The following is a 16,427-nucleotide window of genomic DNA, read 5'->3' as shown; positions in this document are numbered from 1 at the left end:
GTACCTATATTACGTAAGAGAACATTATGGGCTTTAAAAACATTCAGTGTTTCATAGTGATTAGATTTAATTTACATTTAGAAAATATATTTTGGAATAAGGTATTATTTCAAATATCTAAGAAGGAATACATTCCATTTATTTGGTTATTTTTATACATACATGAATATATATGTATATATATATGTCTATCTACGGGCAAGTCAAGAGAATCGATAGTAGGGTTTCAGTTTACATGAGTTTATTCCAAATAAAACACTTGTAAGCATGTCTCTGTGATGAGTGGGTGACTGCAGAAACATTATTGCAGTGATATACTCTTATTACTCATTAATCATCACTTATCTGTCAAATACTATTGATTGCCAAAGGACAAACAAATATTTCCTAGAAGAAGTATAGTGAGAATGCTTCTTAGAGGCAAGGGTGGTGAGACTTGATCTCAGATACTTTGGATGTGTTGTCAGGAGAGACCATTCTCTGGAAAAGGACATGAGAAAAGATGAAAGGCATCAACAAGACAGACTGACAGCGGATTCAAGCGCAAGAGCAGTGAGAAGGTGGCGCAGGAGCGGGCCATGCTGACTTCGCTTGTATGTAAGGTCCATAGGCGTTGGAACTGATTCGATGGCAGCCACAGTCTGTCGTTGGGGTACCGTCAAAAGGGAGGTCCAACCAAGCAGCGACTTCAGAGACGATCTGTTGGGCCCATTAAATTCAGTCACAAAGTTCAACTCAGAAGGTCATGGTGGTTGTTTGGGGGAGATTCTAAAGGAATGATCCTGATTGGTTTCTCACAAAGGAAACAGGGCGATTACAGGGATGCATTATGAAGACGTTTTTAAAATACTGAAAACTGCATTCACAATGCAAGACTGTGAATTCTGGTTCTTTAATTTTGGTTCTTCCAGACAACTCTTGCTTCCTCCAACGAAATGAAATTTATTTTCTCGATCAGTCTGGATAATAAGGTTGGGGGAAATACTGATTGGATTATGATTCAGCTGTAAGTAATTGCTAATAAAGTTAATCGTGATTACCATACCAATGGGTATAAAACAAGCCATCTCAGAAACCATTGGGGAGAATCACCACTAGGAAGAAAGAAAAGCCAGGAGAGGGGTGTGTCCTTTGGACCCTAAGGTCCCTGCACATGCACTTGATCCAAGAGACCGCCGTGACACCAGAGGAGTGGCAGAGGATCCGCAGCCAGACCAGGGGCTGGATGATGAGACAGACTAGTGGGCTTCCCATACTGCAGAGCAGGGAAGGTTGAATGTTTGGGGGCAGGATGCTGGCTTATGAAGTGGGGTTCTTCTGTGCACCTAATTTAGGGAGCTTGGCTTGTTGACCCGTGGCGCTAGAGCTGAGTCACTTCTGGGAGAGGCTTAGAGTGGGTGACAGATTCTTCGGGCATTTATTGGCAGCCTAAAAGAGCTTTGTATCATTGCCAGAGCAGGGCCGGGGTCCACCAAGAGGCTGAGGGCCAGAGAGGGGCTGAGTATGGGCACTGCAGAGAGGAAACGGTCCTGAATGAACCCAGTATCCTGAGCATTTCTCACATGAATTTAACTTCGTAAAGCCCCTAATAAACCTCATAATTGTGAATTTAGTTTTATGTGGCAATTTCAGTTAGCTTGAAAGTCAGCAGGAAAGCCGAGTCCTGTGGGAGAGAGAGCAATGAATGTAGAGAGTGCTGTGGGGACAGCCAGGACAGGGGTACTAGTTCTCCTGGGGTAGCAAAGTGTGCTCTATTTTATTGGGAATTTTGTTTGGCAACTTTCCCACATCCACCTTACCACCCTGATCTTGCCACTTCAGGCTTCTTTTTATTAAGGAGCCCCTTCAGAACAACAGAACTTCTGCTTTGAAGGTATAAATCGAAGAAGGATGAGTTATTTGGGTAAAGGTGAGATAGAAAGACTGCCACCAGCAGTGGATAGACTTAGGAGGTTTATTGAAAAGCAGTAGCTTCACATTTTAGTAATTTTGCTTATATGATTTTATAGTAATACTTTTTGACTTATCCTTACATCTCTATTTAATTCAGACATGAAGTATATTATTTTGTTTGATCTCCATTGGTTACCCCCAAATTGAATTAAATTTGAAAGAAACAATTGCTAACAATATTTTGTGATCACAAAGCTCCAGTCCATATTGTAAACCTTGTGTGGAGTTAAGAAATGTTGTTTGCCTCTTGTTTTCTTTTTATTCCTCACTCTTAATTCACAGTTAAGTCTCTACCCATGAATATGATAAAGTCACTCCTCTAGATTCCTAGACTTCCATGAGAAATGCTTGAAAACTTCTCTCTCTCTCTCTCTCTCTCTCTCTCTCTCTCTCTCTCTCTCTCTCTCTCTGTTCATCCCCAACCATTTATCCCATTTTGTTTCTGATTTTCATTACTCTGCCCACCCAGCCCTGTGTGCCGAAAATATCCCTTTCTCTTTCATTCTCTTAAAAAAGACAACTCAAACTATCACCCCAGGCACCTTCCTGGCCCTTCACCAGGCCAAAGAATATAAAACCACTGCTTTCTCTGTGTAGTCAAAATATATCTGGAACCCACTTTTATTTTGTATGTAGAAGAAATGGTTTTTCACTGTTTGTTTTCACCCCTTTTCCCTTCTATAACTATAGTCTTTGAAGGTAGGGCCCATGCTTTGCACCTCGATGCTCATGACCACCCACACCATCTGAAATGCAGCAGGAGTTCAATAAATAGTTGTAGAACAACACATGTTCTTCTTCTCTGTTCATAACCCCATATACTTACAGTTGAGAGACACTGAGGTCTGAAAAGGCTCAGCATCTTGCTCAAGACCATACAGTGAATGAGAGGTGTTTTTCTTTTAATCAGGGCTATTTTATCAAACTTTGAGCACTGTTAATGTATTTTATTTTAGGAATGCTAAAAGATCCTTTTATGGTTACATCCCTCCTTCTAGATAATTGAATCTTTTAAGCTACTCTGATGTAACCTACATCTGCTGTAGGCATTTCTTTCCTGATCTCTCCGTGCCTGTGCATACCGCACCGTGTCTTAAATTGGGTCACGTTTCACTCAGATCCTCCTAAACTTGGCTTCATGTATCTACCTTTTTTTGATAGTCGTTCAGATTTTTCTCTGCTCTTCCACTCTGACCCTACCCCTTGTCCTTCTCATGATACCCTTTACTTTCCCCCTACCCCCAAGACAGAGTCAAAACCACTGTCTGGTCTTACCCTTTATTAAAATGATTCCATCTCATAATCGATTTAAATGATACTGACCTCTTCCTATCAGTTCTCCTTATCTTCAACCTATCACTAGTGACAGATGCTGACTCGTAGTGACCCTATGAGTCAGAATCAGTAGAACTGTCCCATGGGGTTTCCAAGGCCGTAAACCTTGATGGGAGCAGAAAGCCTGTGGTTAATGGTCCAGTGGCTAATCTGCACTGCCTGGGCTCTTTGTGACGGTTGTTAGACGGGGCCTATGCGGTTTAGCTTATCACGCTTTGACATGTTCGGGTGGAGCTCATGTTGAGATATCAAAGAATAGAATAAATGACTCAGGCATATTTAAGAATGTGATAATAATTCTAATTCTTTCCACATATAATGGTAAATGCTAACGAATGAAATGCTAATGTAAGAAATAAAAAATAGATTCTGACATTACATTGATTTTTCTATACAAACTACAATTTATTGGCAACATTTTGACCATTTCCCTTTGCTCCAGGACTCTGGCTTTCCCTGTAGTTGCCTGTTGTGCATCTCCTTTTGAGTCATGGTCCCTTTCATCAGAGGATATTATAGCTGACCTTGTAGCTTGCCCTCCAAACCAAACTTTCTCTCTGATTCCTGTTAATGACTTCATGGTTTTTAATTTGTTTTTATTATTCTTTCATTTTGTAAGCCATGTGAATCTCTGAGAATTCCGTCCCCATCATTTACAAGTGGACTAAGACATCAATGTCAACTTAATTATCATTAAAGATTATCTCTGAGCTCCACCCATCTTTCATTAACACCTGTTCTAATACTCCACCAAAAGCTCTCTCAGGTACTGTGGCCACTTCCTGTCTCCTGTCTACATACCTCCAACCTCCATGAATACTGCAGTTAAGTTAATTTTACAAAGACATAACTTTTACTGTACATTATTTCTGCTACTGTCTAAAAACCAAACTCTTTAAGTTGGTATTTGAGGATTCAAACAGTGTGGAGTTTGGTGGGTTTTTTTTATTAAATACTTCTACTGGGGGCTCTTACATCTCTTATCATAATCCATTGTATCAAGCACATTTGCATATGTTGCCATTATCATTTTCAAAGCATTTTCTTTCTACTTGAGCGTTTGATATCAGCTTCTCATTTCTCCCTCCCTCCATCCCTCCTGAACCCTTAATACATTATAGATTATTATTTTCATATCTTACATCATCCTCTGTCTCCCATCATCCACTTTTCTGTTGTTTGTCCCTGTGGGAGGCGGTTGTATGTCAATCCTTGTGCTAGATTGTTTTCTCTGATTATAGTTTACCATTTTGAGCTGCTTCCCCTATCCATCTGAGCAACTCATCCTTCAACATGCATTTTCCTATAAAAGAATATGTATCAAAGAGATTACGGAAACTATTTAGATATGCAGATATTAAAAAACTTAATACAGTGCTTGTATTGTAATAATAGGAATCATTGCACCTATTAACATTAAGTCCCCTTTAAACATAACTCAGGTTCTTCAATTTGGCTTGTTTTGCTGATTCTGTGACCATGGTAGACTGGCCACCCCTTTGACATTAAACTATGAAATAAAATTAGCTTTTGACTAAACACCACAGATAGATTTTTTTCCCTACAAAACACAGACATCCATCCATCTTTTCTTGTACTAAAAAGTTACTTTCAGTGTGTCAGTGTGGGCTCCGGATGCCATGCCGGGTCATAGTATAGAAGCTCATTAAGTTTGACTTTGTTTTTAGTTCCCAACCCCTGGTAAACAACAGACAATGAATCAATACTTAGTGATTCCTTTGTTCTTGTTGTTGTTCTTCCTGTTGCTGCTGAGGAGGGTCACTGAAAATTAGGATGCTGTATATAATTTTAAATTTTGTAGTGACATAGGCATAAGTCTTTGTAGAATATTAGTATGTTTTCCCCTTGAGACTCTGAGGTTTTCTGAAATTGGACTTGCCTCTGGCTAGGATCTTTCTCGCTTTCTCCTCAGTTGAGGGTACTCCTTCTTCAGGATTCTGTGAGGGTTTTCCTGCCAGGATTTTTCCCTTGCTTTTCATCTTTATGCACATAAGCCTTTTTTCTCAATTACACAGTATCCTTTTTTCCAACCATGTAGATGAATTGTTTTGCTAATAACCTGACTGTACTATATTTACACATGGCTTATGGACATTCTACTTACCGAAAAGAAAATGTTTGTTTTTTTATTGGTATAAAAATATTCACTGTACATATATAACATAACAAAATTGATATATGACAAAATTTCCTACAATTTGATTGTTTTTATTTTTAAGATTACCATTTTTAATATCATTTAAATATTACAAATTTTTAAAAGGGGCTTACTACTTTTAATATTGATAATAATTTTTAATATTGATAAATGTGTATATTATGTATTGCTAAATATTAGGAACTTGAATTCAAATAAAGCATCATTTTACACTCGGTTTATATACTATAGTTTTAGATTATTTGTGTGAGGAATAGGTATTACAGGAGGTGACCACTATTTGAAGATGTATCTTTTTATCTTCAGAATGGAGATAGCTCACCTTCAGCTAGTACTTCTTAAAAATGTTCACTAGTCAAGTTGAAGTAAAATGATATATTTTATAATTTCCTCCATCAATTCTAAATCAAGTAACTTTTAATGCACATTTTGAAATTACATGAATGACAGGTATGAACATTTGCTTAGAAGTAAATCAATTGTAAAATTGTTTTGAATTGGTGCATGATTTTCCATTATTATATCAATCCAGGTCATTTGTCTAAAGCCTGAGTATGTCTTTTTTAGTAGACTCAAGATGAGATATGTATGTATTATTTTATTTATTATTAACCATTTAAACTATCATATCTATTTGCATTTTATTTAATTTGCCTTGAAGTAGGACGTTTATTTGAGAAGAAATATAGCCTATTTATGCCATATTCTCATATAATTCAGTCAAGTGTAAACTTCTTATATATGGCCTCCCGGGATCTGGAGCACTCCTCTGTAATTGAGAATGTGGTTTGGTTCAATTGTTTCAGCATTGCTCTCTTTGAGAGAATACAGCTGATTTCTGTAGAACTCTTAATGTAAAAGAGGAATAAATAAGCCCAATATATAGCCACTGAACTGTACAAAGTAAACAATGATGAACAAAATATTTTTTAAAGCATGAGAAAAAGGAATGTACACTTACATGTGCTAGTTAACTATTCTTTTCATGGTATATTTATTCTCCATTTCTATTTTATTTAACTCCAGGACTAGTCTTCTCTCAGCTTGAAATTACAACTTGCTCAGAAATAACATACTGTTTATCTGCTGGCTCAAACCTGGGACGCTCCAGGACTGAGCTCAGAATGATTTGAGCAATTTAACTCTGCAGCCTTTAATCTCCATAATGATACTCTTTAGCTCCTAACTGTCTGGGGGCTAGTTAGCCCTTGTTATCCCTTACACCTTCTTTTTGATTTCACTCCTCCCCCCTTGGAGGCAGGAGGCCAGGAGGACTAAGAGCTGCCAGCATCCTTGGTGTGCTGGCGACAAAACCCAAGCCACTTCCTTAAAGGAGGATATATTAAAATCCAAAACAACAGAAAAGTACTTTTTACTGTGTTTTATTTCTACCATAATAAATTTACTTTTAATAGAGTAGAGACTGATATCTCAATGATACACAGAAGAGAAGTCTTGTAATTTTGACTTTTTATAATTTCATGGTAAATTATTATTCTTATGCATTGTTATCTGCTTTGTGTTTGTTATTTGGAATTCTCATATGCATCACATATGTTATATCTTTCATTACTTGTGTTCTCTTCACATTCTTAAGGGGGGAGAGAGAGAGAGAGAGAGAATGTGTGTGTGTGTGTGTGTGTGTGCGCGCTCACTCACAGGGGGCATGGAAAGGGGAGGGAGGATGACCTGTTCACATGGTATTAGAGATTAGTGATACTAAATAGTGAGACAGTACTGTAAGCCTGAAATCTAGTTAGTATTCTTATACTGAATGCACTTACAAAGGCACTGTGAAACCTGGATTGTCGTCTTTATGTTGTAGCACACCCCACGAAGCCTGTATCCTAGCCACTTTCATTATGTGTCCACTGTCCAAATTTTGCTTTCCCCACTGTTAAACAGAGTCAATTTAAAAAAAAAAATCTCTTTAGAGTCCAGAGTAGTTCATTGATTTTGTTTCATGCCGTGCTCAAAGCAGCCGCCTACATTTTCAAGTAACTTAGGAGGCATTTTATTTACTGGGTTTCACTTGAGTCTCACCATCTAAGACTAATGAGCTTCATCAATTAAGTGACACATATTCTGTAGCAGTTGTCACACACATTCTGTCATAACCCTGAATCACCTATGATATTGACTCATCTGTATTGCAGGAAAAGCAGAGGTTCCTGACAGATGTTCTGCATGAAGTGATGCTGCTTGATGGCTTGGCCAGTTCCCATCCGGTCTCACAGGAAGTGCTACAGGCAACTGATATTGACAGGGTGTTTGACTGGATCGCATACAAAAAGGTGGGAATAAATAAGACCCAAATACCGCTTGGCTGTTTCACAATGCAGGGAAGTCAAATTGCTTCATGCTGCGTGGATTCTATGTATTGCCTCCTCCTAGCAGATAGAAATGGACTGTGAGCTGGAAAATATGAAGTTAGTAGGCTCATGCCACTTTAAGAGTTAGGGCTTTGTTTTATAAAGTAGAAGACCAGATATGATTATTTGCCAAACCATGCATAGAAATATTGGAAGTACTAATGAATAAATGTTTGGAGACACAATATGAGATTGCTGTACAAACGGTGTTATATAAACGTCAGATATTATTAACAATAAGAAAACAGACTAGTATAGTGACAATTATTTTTCAGTGGTAGCTCTTAAATATTTGTTTATTTTGGTTGGCTAATGTAGAAGGATATAGGCAATGACCTGCTATGTATATTTTATAAACAATATGGGAACATTTTGGGAATTAAGCCTTTTATTGGAAATAAGAGTAATAAACAAAAACTAGAGATGAGACTTAAGATGATATAGTGTGGGGGTTGAATGGTAGTTGTTCAATGGTTAAGTGCTCAGCCAGTAACCAAAAAGCCACTGGATGGATCTCACCAGCCCACTCTGAGGGAGACGGGCGTGGCTCCTTAAAGATACACAGCCTGAGGAAGAGAAGGGCAGTTCCCCTCTGTCCAAGGAGTCGGGATTGGTTCAATGGTAGTGGATAGGTTTCTTTGTTTGGGACAATAATTAGACTTAGAGCTAGGATCTCTTGCATGAACTTTTTTTCTGTAGTTAGCTGGGCCAGGATAATGATGTTTCTTTGTACCTCTCTCCCCCGGTTCTGTTTTTAACACTAGCATGTGTCTCATTATTTCTTACTTATATGGCAATGAATTTTGTTTTACTGGAGCTGAAATAATTGTTAAAGTAGGTTTAATGTCTCCAGTCATCAATTTTAGGATGTTATGAATTGTACCCATTAGGATTGGTTTGTACTTTATAGATTGAATATTGTTTCTGTTTTATTAAAATTACGAATACGGTTTTCTAGAAAACATATCCCTTTTTAATAAAAATGCTTTTACTTTTGCATTCTAGTAGTGACTGTCTCATTGCCAATGAGTTTATGTTGACGTATAATATATAAAAATATGAACTGTTTTAATAGAAACCCCCATGTACAATTACCCATCAGTGCAATGATTAAAAAGTGTGTTTTGGTGTTTTATTAAAATAGGCGACATTAAGTTCTGTGTCATTAGAAGTCTTTGCGTGAAGACCTATCTGTGCACAACAGAACAGAGCACCAAAGTCGTTATGTTTGAGTCCACTGTTGCAGCCATTTTGTCAGTCCATCCTGTTAAGTGTCTTATTCATTTACAATGACCGTGTCTTTTACCTCCCATGATGTCTTCTTCTGAAGACTGGACGCTCCTGATTCAGTCTCACCAGGCGAGCTTCGAAGAAGCATTTTGGCTGTATCTTCTAAAAGACTTTTGCTTGTGATGGCATCATTCTTTCAGTATCCTTTTCCAACCCTCTAATTGTAAACGCATAAATCCTCTCTGATCTTCCTTTATTATGAACTAACTGAAGACACCATGGCATGGGTCTGCATGTCTGATTCCTCAAAGTGACGCATTTGCTCTTTCACTCTTTAAAGAAACTTATACAATAGATGTGCCCACTGCAGTATGTGACTGTCATTTGATTTCTTGGCTGCTGCCTTTATGAGCATTGAGTGTAGATCCAATTATATCTCTGATCAATGAAATCTTTCTACCGTTTATCCTGATTGGCTTAGTTGTGAGGATTCATGTTTTTTTAAATTGAGTTGTGGCTCATATTGAAGGCAGTAGTAGGTCTTCAACAGTAAGTGCTTCAAGCCCTCTTTTCTTTCAGCAAGCATATTTCTTAACTTGTATGTTGCCAGTTGTTAATGAGGCTTTTACAGATTCTGATGCCACATTATTTTCCATCTCATCCAGGCTGAGGATTATTTGTTTCACATACATGTTGAACGAGTATGGTGAGAAGGTCCAGCCCTGATGCTTACCTTTCCTGATTGCCTGCATACTGTTCCCTTGTGCTGTTTGAATGAGTTAAGTGTTCCTGAATTCCCATTATTTGCAGTGTAATACATAGTTTGTAATGGCCCACACTGTTCAACATCTTTTCATAGTTGTGATACACAAGTAAACATCTTTCTGGTATTCTTTGCTTTCAGCCAAGACTAATTAGACATCAGTAAAGATGTCCCACGTGCAGCTCCCTGACGATGTTGAATTATCTTCAGCAAAATTTTACTTGCCAGTAAGAATGGGCTCAAACATGGATATCTTTCAGTTGGTTGGTAGGTTATGCCAGTTTCTTGAGGTACACTAGTGAGGGCTTCTACTGCTACATGAGAGTTTTAAAGTGTTTACTTTGATATTTTTCCAATTTCTGAAAACTTGTTTTTAACTTCCACCTTCAGTGAAACTTAGGCTTCTTTCAGTATCACCTGTTCTTGATACAATGCTACCTACTGAGTGATTAAATACAGACCAATCTTTGTGATATGGGTGCTTTGTGTATTCCTTCCATCTTCTTTTGATGTATATATAATTTAATATTTTGTCTGTAGAATCCTTCAATTTTAACTGGAGGCTTACTGTTTTTCTTCAGTTCGTTCAGCTTGACATCTGCTCACCCTCTTCTGCCCTTGGGGCTTTCCAACTGTAGGACTTTCCACATGTTGTTAAACTGTTTTCCGCTGTCTTCTCAAGCTGCCGTGTTTGGTTAAGATCTTTTATTATCTCTTCTTTTGAAATGCACTTGTTTGTCATGAAAGATGTCAGGTCCATTTCAATTTTACTTTTCTTAAGCCACTCACACCAATATGGAGAAATTTTTCTGGTGCTGTTTTGCTTTTAGAAGAAACATAATATATAAAAATTTCTCGCACTTATTTTTTCATTTCTACCAGTTACTTTAGCTACTGTATGCTCAAAAGCAAGCTTCTGAGTCTTTTATGACATTGATTTTGCTATTCTCTATTTTCCTGTCTTTTTAATAGTCCTTTGATGTTATCCTATATTCATCTTTTCTTTGGTTCTTCGTGTTCAAGGCAGAACATCTAGAGATGATCTTTAAATTCAAGTACAATATACCAAAAAATTGAATTCTGATGCTAATGAACCTGTATTTAGTTTTCTCAGCTTCATCCTGAAATTGCCTATGAGGTTTTTGGTTTGTTTCACAGTCAGCCCCTGGTCTTGGTTTGACTGATGCTATTGCATTATTTCATTGTCATTTCACGCAGATGAGGTCATTTTCATTCTTCCATATTCTTCATGGTGAAGTCTATATGGACTGAGGCTTTTTATATTTTGAACAAGGATATTTGCAATAATGAAGTTATTGCTTTTAAACATATTTTATTATATGATTTCTAGCATTCTTTATCACTAAGGCCATATTTTCCAATTATTGATTTTTCCTTTTCATTTCCAACTTTGGAGTTTTAATCATGAATCACTATCAGTGCATCTTTATTTTATATTTGTTGAAGTTCAAGCTGAAGAGTTATGTGGTTGGTGTATGAATTTGAATAATAATTTTGCTGGCTTCATTGTCCTTGGTAGATATCATCCTATCACAGACAGCGTTATACTTCAAGATAGATCTTGAAATACTCCTTTTGATATTATCTACTAATCAATTCTCTTGAATTTGTCATACTAGAAATAATAATCCCTATGACTATCTGACAAAAAAATATTGGTCAATATTAGCCTGTTTTGGCTGTTACATATCTAGGATATTGGACTTTATGTGTTTCATTTCTTTTGTTTACAACTTCTAATTTTTCAGAGTTTAATTCACATATTCCATGTTCTTTTGAAGCTGTTCCTTCTCATTGTGAGTTGAGCCCCACCAGTAAATGAAGGTGCAGAAAGATGTTCTCCATCCGTGTCATTAGGTTAACTCTAACTTGAGGAGGAAACTCATTAAGATTTAAAACATAACTTTTTTAATAGAAAAAAATCCAACCTCCTTGCTTTTGGGTTGATTTTCAATTCAATTGAGCTTCCTCATAGGGTCTTCCAGGCTGTGATGCTTATGGCAGCTGACTGACACATCTTTTGTCTGAGGAACAGCTTGGGGTTTTAAACCTCCAACATTTTGATCAGCAAGCAAGCACTTTAAACAACAATATGCGGGTTGGTAGTCAACGTCTATATAGAAGTCATCTTACGGTTCCATGTTGAGCTGGGATCTGCATGGTTTGCAGTTTGGAACCACCAGGAGCTCTAGGAGGTCAAGATGGCACTCGACCCCCCTAAGCAGTTCCCATCTTGGAAACCCACAGGGGTCGCTGTGAGTCATCATCACCTCCATAACAGTGAGTTTTTGTTTTGTAATATTATGTACACATCAAAGGAGCTTAACAATAGTTTAATTCTCTTTCTTTCTTCTTGTCAGTTTTGTTATTTTTCATATATTTCCTTTATACAGATATATTTAAAAGCTAATAATATATTGTTATTATTCAATTATTTAAAATATATTTTAATAATAGGAAATATCCTATATGTCTATCTATATAGTTTCTATTTGTTATATTCTTCATGAATTTGTTTTTTATTTCTTCTGTATAGCTTCACAGCCTTGTAACTTTATGGAGTAGCTGTATTCTATCCTTTAGGGCCACTCTGAGTTAAAATTGATTTGATGGCAGTGGGTTTTTTGTTAAAGGATTTCTTTAACATTTCTTGTAGTGAGAATCTGATAATAATAAATTCTTTCAAATGCTATGTGCCTGAAGAAATATTTAATTTTTGTTTTGTTTTTGAAAAATCATGAGGAACCAATGGAGAGTTTAAAAAGGAGGACTAAGAATTACATTTGTATTTCAAGAAAAATATTTATAAAGGTGTTATAGATATTGGAATTAATAAAACAAGTATGGATATCATTAGAGTACCCAGCATTTATTTTATTTTATTGTAATGTATTATGTTGTTACATTCAATTAAATTTTACTTCTGTGCCTCTGTACTCGTCTTCCTTTGTGTCTCAGTTGCTAGTCAATTTTAACTTCTGCCAACGATCAAGCCTCTCATTACATAGATGTTATGCTAGATTATCATCTCTGTAGTTATTTACTTAATAATTAATCTAATTATTCCCACTTCTGTTTCATTGATCTTCCGGAATTGTAACGTCACCCTGATTTAAATATTTTCATAATCTTAGGATAGAAAGAGGAAGAATGAGAACTGTTCTGTGAAAACAGGTTAGTTAGCTCAGTAATCTTTCATAATAGTTTTAAAAAGAGAATAAATGATAAAAGTGCAATGAAAACAGGAAAGCACTGTCCATAAACCGGAAAGACTGGAAAGGATGGATTGAGACAGTCTCTTTGCTCTAAAAGCACAAAGAGAAATAAGAATCAATGACCCAATGGCCTGGATGATGAGAGTGAGAAAATGCTCATTAAATTTACATAAGATGCTAAGTTGGAAAGGTTTAGTGTAAGCTTAGAAGTGAGAAACAGATTTCTAAATGACAAGCAAATTTAAAGACGATCCTTTAAATGTGAACGTATTTCATCACTTATATGAAGATTACAACATTTTAGAGACCAGCTACAATGACAAAAACCAGAGCTGAACAATATTCACAAGGAACAAATTTTAAAAAATAGACATTTTAACTTGCAATGTTCTGGTGGTATAACTAAAGTTTTTAAATATTCATGTACCTATTAGATTAAACATATCTAACTTATATGTCTTCTACACAAATGGACATGAAAAGCCATCCTGTCCTTTAGAACTGCTGGTTCTATTGATACCAGGCTCCCCATCTATAGCATTACGTCATCCAGACCCTGGTTAATAATCGGGAAAGTGCACAGATTAATTCTATGCACAGAATGTATTGGTTCTATAGAACAGAAATGAAATTAGAGAGTGCTTTCTCAAGAATGTTGTAACCTAGTGAACAAAAACCCAAAACCAAACAGTGCTGTGAAATCAAGTCTGACTCAGAGCCACAGTACCTTCAACAATAAATTGTTTCTCAAGCCAGTGATTACTTAAATTATATCAGTTTATGGTAATTCCTGGATACTTCACAATACTCTTCAGCCCCCCCTTTCTCTCATTCTGTTTGCCAGGACATTCTGTCAGCTCTCCCCTCAAAATAATTCCAGAGTTTGAACCCTTTTCCTCACCAACAATATTGCTATCTTGTTCGAATGACCAACCCCTTGCCTTAGTCGTAAGAAGCTCTGGTGGGGCTCGAGGTCAGCAGCAGTTCGAGCCCATTGCTTGCTCCATGGGAAAAAGACGAGGCTACCTGCTCTCAGAGGTTTTCAGTCTCAGAAACCTGTAAAGAGTCACTGCGAGTCAGGACAGACAGCATGTCAGTGGTCTTTGTTTTCTTTCTTCAGCATTTTCCCAAATAGTCTTTCTGGAACTAATCCTGCTCCTGTACAGTTGAATTTTAACCAGTCAGCTTGATATATTTTTTTACCCTTAAGTCAGATGCCATCTTTAACTGTTAAGGCATTATCTAATGTCAAAACTTTTACAATGACTCCCTACCAAAGTGGGGATAAAAGCCAATCTTTACAGTGAACTCATAAGACCCAACCTCTGATCTCCACTCATCCAAATCTCCCCAACTTGCCAGTGACCTTAACTTCCCTCTTCCCTCTGTGGTTTTGCCTCTTATGACTCCCTTCTCAGGTCTCCTTTCTCACCACGCCCTGATTTCTGATGACTACATCCAGTTCGCTCCCAGGGTCAGGCCTTTGTGACGGGCTGTCTTCTCTACGTAGAGTTCTATTTAAACCATTGTCCTGATTCTGTTAGCTGTACCGCATCTTCTGTGTAAAAGCCACCTTTTCAAAGACGACTTCCATGTAAAAAATGACAGCGAACACGTTCATTCTTCATTTCCCTTATTTTGATTCATACATCAATTTGTCCCTTAGCATTTGTCACTTTATAACATATATATTTTTTATTCTATATTATATTTACTATGTCTACTGCTCTACCCCTGCTTACTAACATCCCACACCTCCACTGTAAATGTTCTAGAGAGATATTAGCCCGTACTATTCACTCATGTGTATCCAGTATTCATTAAATGGTATACAGTATATATTTAATAAATACTGATTGACTTTAATTAAAGTGGCTATCAGAAAAAGCAATATAAGCAAAATGCCATGATATTTATGAGAGAAATATCGCATCTTTTTATAAGAATTAGAAAAATGAGTTGGTATTTGAACTAGGATGAAGACGTTAAGGACATAATGTCATGTCAATTCAGGAGGGGAAATGAAGATTGTTTTGCCCAAGTATTTTGTTCTCTAATGGGGTCTCCTGGGTCCTGTCACATTTAAGCTGACCCCTCAGCTTTGACCCCTGGGGACCTCTTTTCGTTCACTTAGCTCTCCTCCTGTTCTTTGAACTCTCCGCCTCGGGCACAATCAACTTCCGAGTTCTGCAACTTCTTCCTATTCTGTTTTTTTAATCACTTTATTGGGGGCTCATACAACTCATCACAATCCATCCATCCATCCATTGTGTCAAGCACATTTGCACATGTGTTGCCATCATCATTCTCAAAAATTTGCTTTCCACTTGAGCCCTTGATATCAGCTCCTCATTCCCCTCGTCCCCCCACCACTTTTCTGTCCCTCATGAACCCCTGATAATTTATAAATTATTATAATTTTGTCATATCTTACATGTCTCCCTTCACCCACTTTTCTGTTGTCCACCCCCCAGAGAGGAAGTTATATGTAGATCCTTATAATTGGTTCCCCCTTTCTACCCCACTTTCCCTTCACCCTCCCAGTATCGCCATTCACACCACTGGTCCTGAAGGGATCATCTTCCTGGATTCCCTGTGTTTCCATTTCCTATCTGTACAAGTGTACATCCTCTGGTTCAGCTAGATTTGTAAGGTGGAATTGGGATCTTGATGAGGGGAGGGGAGCATTTAGGAAGTAGAGGAAAGTTGTGTTTCATTGTTGCTATTCTGAAACCTCATCTAAACAATCCTTCTTCGCCTTTGCTGTCTCTATCCATAGTCTCAACTACATTTATACTATCAAATGTAGTTAATGACTGTTTTGTTCTCTTCATGTTCCCATACATGGCGTATATATGAGGGGGTAGCCCCCCAAAGTGGAATTTTTTCAAAGCTATGTATTTATTAATTATTATTATGTTACAAAACAACCTTATGATCTTTAAAGTACTCTCCATTAAACTTAATACATTTGTCAAATCTGTGATTCCATTATTGGAAACATTTTCCAAACTCATCTGTTTGGATGGCTGACTGCACCTCCCTCATGTTTTTCTTCACCTCTTCTGTGCCTTGAAGTTGCTGCCCTTTCATGTCCTTCTTCATTCGTAGAAACAAAAAGAAGTCACATGGAGGTAGGTCAGGTGAGTAAGGTGCGAGCGACAAGAGAGGCATGCTGTTTTTTGCCAAAAACGGGTGCACTGAGATAGCTGCCTGAGCAGGTGCGTTGTTGTGGTGGAAATCCCAGTCCCTCGTCTGCCACAAATCAGGTCTTCTTTGTCATACACTGTTACATGATCTTGTCAGACCCTCTCAGTAGAAAGCTTGATTGACCTGGTGGGTAAACTCCAAATGCACTA

The 16,427-nt window shown here is 37.3% G+C and overlaps 1 protein-coding gene across 1 annotated transcript in view; it reads left to right on the top strand.

Annotated features, from left to right (window-relative positions):
* LOC142435972 (thyrotropin-releasing hormone-degrading ectoenzyme-like) overlaps positions 1-16,427 on the top strand; it is a 186,741-nt gene that overhangs the window by 22,083 nt on the left and 148,231 nt on the right. Inside the window, exon 4 of the mRNA XM_075539980.1 lies at positions 7,624-7,761. Coding sequence (XP_075396095.1) covers positions 7,624-7,761 — 138 coding nt within the window. The remainder of the gene's footprint in view (positions 1-7,623; positions 7,762-16,427) is intronic.

Source organism: Tenrec ecaudatus, unplaced genomic scaffold, assembly GCF_050624435.1.
Source record: "Tenrec ecaudatus isolate mTenEca1 unplaced genomic scaffold, mTenEca1.hap1 Scaffold_112, whole genome shotgun sequence".
Classification (NCBI taxonomy): domain Eukaryota; kingdom Metazoa; phylum Chordata; class Mammalia; order Afrosoricida; family Tenrecidae; genus Tenrec; species Tenrec ecaudatus.
This window is presented reverse-complemented; position numbering and strand designations above follow the sequence as displayed.